Source organism: Sardina pilchardus, chromosome 4, assembly GCF_963854185.1.
Source record: "Sardina pilchardus chromosome 4, fSarPil1.1, whole genome shotgun sequence".
Taxonomy (NCBI): domain Eukaryota; kingdom Metazoa; phylum Chordata; class Actinopteri; order Clupeiformes; family Clupeidae; genus Sardina; species Sardina pilchardus.
Genome location: NC_084997.1, coordinates 27,057,432 through 27,062,431, shown reverse-complemented (window position 1 = coordinate 27,062,431; position 5,000 = coordinate 27,057,432). Strand labels below are relative to the sequence as shown.

Below are 5,000 nucleotides of genomic sequence, written 5' to 3'. Positions count from 1 at the left end.
AACGAAAAACGAAACCGAAACCAGAGATGAAATCGCCAATCCTGCATAGTTCCTCTTTAAAGGCATAAAAAGCCCAAAAATATACTTTAAAAAAAAGAGTCGTACCTTCGCAGGACATGCGGGCGACAGCTTTAGCGTGTATATTTATACATGTATAGGCTATATTTAAATATATACATTGCAAGCATGGTTCTTCGTCTCAGACTTCCAGATGTAAACAAGGAGCGATCGTCTCCTGCAGAAAGTTGCATAGGGTCTCTTTAAAAAAAAAAGAGTCCTACCTTCGCAGGTTCGATTCCCGCCCCGTGGTCCTTTCCGGATCTCACCCCTACTCTCTCTCCTGCTCGTTTCCTGTCATTCTCTCTACTGTCCTGTCCAATTAAAGGCATAAAAAGCCCAAAAAACAACCTTTAAAAAAATAAAATAAAATAGAGTCGTACCTTCGCAGGACATGCGGTCGGTGCGCAGGTTGTAGCCGACGGTGCAGGCGCAGCTGCGAGAGCTCTCGGAGGTGGGCAGACACAGCTGGGCACAGCCGCCATTGTTCGTCTGACAGGGGTTCCGTCCTGAGGGGGGGAAACACAATGGCAGAGAAAGAGCCTCCTGTCACCTGCCAGGATAATAGGGCTTCGTCTACTACTGTACCTGTGGGGACGGCCATCTTGGATCCAGAGGGGGTCAAAGTTAATCTCTGCTTGGCAGCCACACTCGTTGGGATACCCAGCGGGGCATTTCATTCAATTGAGGTTAAGCTAAAGCTAAAGCTAAAGACTAAGGTTAAGGTTGAACATGCTTCTCACACAACATAGAGATTTTTTTTTCTTTTAATAGGCAACTGGTCTTTTAGGAACCTGGCTAGTTTCTGTGACAACAAGACTGACAACTGGAGCAGTAATACAGTAAGCTTAACATAAAATGACAAACAAACAGCCAGCCAGCAAATGGAAAAAAAAACAACCCAACAATGAGACTCGTCAGAGAAAGCCTGATAATCCCATTCCGACATCGTCCATAAAGCCTATTTCATTAATAAAAATCACGGTGATACGCCGTAAAAAAAAACACAGTGGGAAGGTTGGCGCGCGGTGCCGGTCGGCTTCCTCCGGCGGTCTACCCAAGGGTACGGCTTATCAGCATTGTTCAGCCTGTACCGTGGTGACAGTAATGAGATCGGACTGCATTATGAATGGAGAGGCTAATTGCTATGAGAGCATTGGGATGGGTGGGCGAAGTTGGGAGATTTACATCTGGGCCTCTTTAATAGCCATCCCTTATTCCAGCAGACACTTTAAAGGGATCCAGAGCCATGCGGATAATGGATGGGCCATTACCTTGAATTATTTGGCGAATAACTCAACAAAAATGCAAAAGCCAATCACCTCATAAATCTGCTAACTACATTCGGTTCTCTCTTTTTTTCCAGAGTTAAGAGAAAGTAGATACTCACAAACTTTTATCTGAAAAAATCTAGTGTGCGAGTTGACATTTTAACAGAGTAAAGTAAAACCGGCCGTTTTAATACTGCCTTGTTACACCATAAGTGATTAACAATGAAGTTTATCTATAACTGCACTTTATGCTGAACTTTACTCGACAGTGAGTGTTGATCATAACCCCCTGTTAATCTGATCCAAGACATCCAATTAAAATAATGTTGTACTCTTAAATTAATTAACTACTAAGTTCGTAGTGCCCAAAGACACTTAGAGACTACAGTTTTTTTTTTTGGAGTCCACCAGTGCTATGTCAAACATTATGCAGTATCTCATAAAGTACACGCCATGAGACGGATGTCAGGGAATGCATGAACACGCTAATTAGAGAGAGTTAATTAGTGAATAGTAATTTATGTGTCTGAGAGGGTCGCTTGCCTTCCTCTTAGGTAATGTGATGTGACCGAAAATAACATTTTGTCGCCGACTTAATCTGGTCACAGGCATTTCGATGGCCATGGCTCAGGTGTGCTTGAGCCTTGGGGGAAAGATGCAGGATCTCCAGGCCAGGGGTACAGGTGAGATGCTGAGACAGACGCTGGTTCTGCTCCAAAAGCCCCGCTTACCTTTCTGCCCGTCGCGGTCGTACACCTTCATGTGGACGACGCCGCTGGTCTTGTTCCTCAGCACGACCATGTTGCGGCCGTCTCTCTTGGCGACGGTGCCAAGCTGGGCCAAGTCATCGTCTGCCCACCACAGTCGGCCACCTGAAGAACAGACAAAAGCATGGGCGGCGGCCATTTTAACAGCGTGTCGTCTTTCCTGCGTTTGAAACAGTGCAGCACATACAAACCAGCAGGAGTCTCAGTGCTCCCGCTCATCTGTCCACACAACGCTGAATAAATACGGCTTCATTGGTTAACGCTCTGCCAACTGTTCATGCTACTGGCTTGCAAATCCTCTCTCTGGACCCACATCTATCAGCCCCCACCGGGGCGCCCAAATCCTCAAGCACGGGCGTAGCATTTAGGAAATAAAGGTGCATTATCATCCAAATATGGATTTAGCTATCATTCAATTTATTATGTGCCGTGTTTTCAAATCACTTTACAGAATCTCTCTCTCTTCTCTCTCTCTCTCTCTCTCTCTCTCTCTCTCTCTCTCTCTCTCTCTCTCTCTCTCTCTCTCTAAGGCACTTCACACAACAGGCCTTGTCCAGGACTCAACAGCGGCAGCACTTAGCGATGGAAATGTTGTTTCTCGTACAAAAGCCCTAATTACGCGTGACCCTCCCTAGCTCGGCTAATCAGATCAGAGAGGCTGCCATCGACTCAGCCCAGCCGCCTGCGCTTTAAAATAACATCTCTAATTAAAAGCTCTCCCACCTCCACAGATTACAAAAGAACTGACGGGTTGGAATACAGGGATTGTCAGATCGGGGCGAAGAAACAGAAGACGGGGAAACATAATGTGTGTGTGTGTGTGTGTGTGTGTGTGTGTGTGTGTGTGTGTGTGTGTGTGTGTGTGTGTGTGTGTGTGTCTGTGTGTGTGTGTATGTGTGTGTTTGTGTGTGTGTGTGCGTGTGTGTGTGTTTGAGAAAAAGAAGACGGGGAAACAGAATGTGTGTGTGTGTGTGTGTGTGTGTGTGTGTGTGTGTCTATCCATTCTCTCTATCCCTCTCCTGTTTTGTTGTCTCCTGCTTGTGGTTTCTCAGTCTCTTCTGTTCCCTGTATTTCTCTCTATCTCTTTTGTTCACTCACTCACTGTCAATGCCCTCTCCCTCTCCTCCTCTTCCTCTCCTCCTCTTCCTCTCCTCCTCTCCATTCTCTTTCTCTCAAGAAGGGAATGAAGATGACGTATGAGGCATTGCATGTCCGTGCTCCCAATGAATGGCAATGAGGCATGCTATATGGTGCTGTTCTATACGATGCTGTGCTGTGTAGTATAGTGTTGTACTATACATCGCTGTGTTGTGTTGTGCTGTGATGTATATTATTGTACTATATGATGCTGTGTTTTGCTGTGCTGTATTGTTGTACTCTGTTGTCTTGTCCTGTCTTTTCCTGTCCTGTGCTGTGCAGTGCTGTGCTGTGCTGTGCTGTGCTGTGCTGTGCTGTGCTGTGCTGTGCTGTACTATGCCGTGTTGTAATATTTTGGGCTGTGCTGTGCTGTGCTGTATTGTCCTGTGCTGTGCTGTGCTGTGCTGTGTTGTACTATGTTGTGCTGTGCTGTACTTTTGGGCTGGACAGTGGTGCGGTGGTGTGGTGTGGTGTGGTGTGGTGTGGTGTGGTGTGGTGTGGTGTGGTGTGGTGTGGTGTGGTGTGGTGTGGTGTGGTGTGGTGTGGTGTGGTGTGGTGTGTGTGCTGTGCTGTGCTGTGGTGTGCTGTGCTGTGCTATGCTGGCTTCAGGAGCCACTGTGGGCCTCAGACCCACCCCCTGGCTCTACGCCCAGTCCCCTGCTATCAGTGTGTGTTACGGATGGATGGGGGGGGGGAGAGGTAGAGAGCAAAGAAAACAGAAAAGGATGTAAAGTAGTCTGTGTGTTTATATGCATGAGGGGAGGTACGGCTGTAGGGCTGTTTACCTGGGAAGGAGGTTCAGGGAGGAGAGTTAATGTGGCCCGGGAGCGCTGAAATGATTGGGTTTGGAGGGCACAAACAGAAAGTATGGAGACAAAACAACCATGGAGGACACTCAATGCATACTCAGTGTCTCCATCCCACTGAAAAGAGAACGACTCTGTATTTTTGGTGACAGTAACAAAAAAACTATGCCTCTGTTTCATTATAGTTTCTGTCACAAAGCTGTTTTATATTCCAACCAATATGATCATGAGTAACAGTATATTTACTTTACAACATTACGACACAAAGCCATCTCTATAACCTCTGTATTTATTTCTAGCTTAATCCAGACATGGATTGTGGCTATATTGTAGAGGGAACATATCATTTCCATGAACCTGGACTTTCAATGGAAGATTGACAAGTGTTGGCGCTTCCGGAAGCCTACACAAAGAGTCCCATCAGGCCTGCAAATGGCAATCCACTCTGTGTCGCCGTGACGCCGGATCTGAACTGACCCGCCCACGCTCCGCAAAAGGTGCTGTCCACGTTAATTTGGAGCCGCGGGTGTCAGCGGACCCACAGCCAGCCGGCAGGTCGCTAATCATACGCAATTTCCACCTGAGCTGTTGATTTGATTACCGGAGAGTCTCAGGAGTGGGGATGGAGGGGGAGGAGTGGGGGGGGGGGGGGGTGGTGATGGTGATGGTGGCTTTTATGACCCCCCCCACCCACCCACGCACACACACACACACTCACACACACACTCACACTCACACACACATTTGCACACCCTCTCAGACGCTAGCGAGGCCTCTCCCAGAAGGCTGGTCAACCCCATTAACACGCGGCAGCAAAGGGGGTGGCTGTGTGGATTGGCCTCGTGTCTGTGAAATTGCTTCAATTTCCGCAATCTCAATGCTCCTCAATTACCCCCACGATGGAGGGGGGGTCTTAGTGGGTGAGTTGTGTGTGTGTGTGTGTGTGTGTGTGTGTGTGTGTC

The 5,000-nt window shown here is 47.7% G+C and overlaps 1 protein-coding gene across 1 annotated transcript in view; it reads right to left on the bottom strand.

The window, feature by feature from the left end:
- LOC134078920 (low-density lipoprotein receptor-related protein 1B-like) overlaps nucleotides 1-5,000 on the bottom strand; it is a 263,590-nt gene that overhangs the window by 110,985 nt on the left and 147,605 nt on the right. Inside the window, 2 exon segments of the mRNA XM_062535086.1 lie at nucleotides 441-566; nucleotides 2,060-2,200. Coding sequence (XP_062391070.1) covers nucleotides 441-566; nucleotides 2,060-2,200 — 267 coding nt within the window.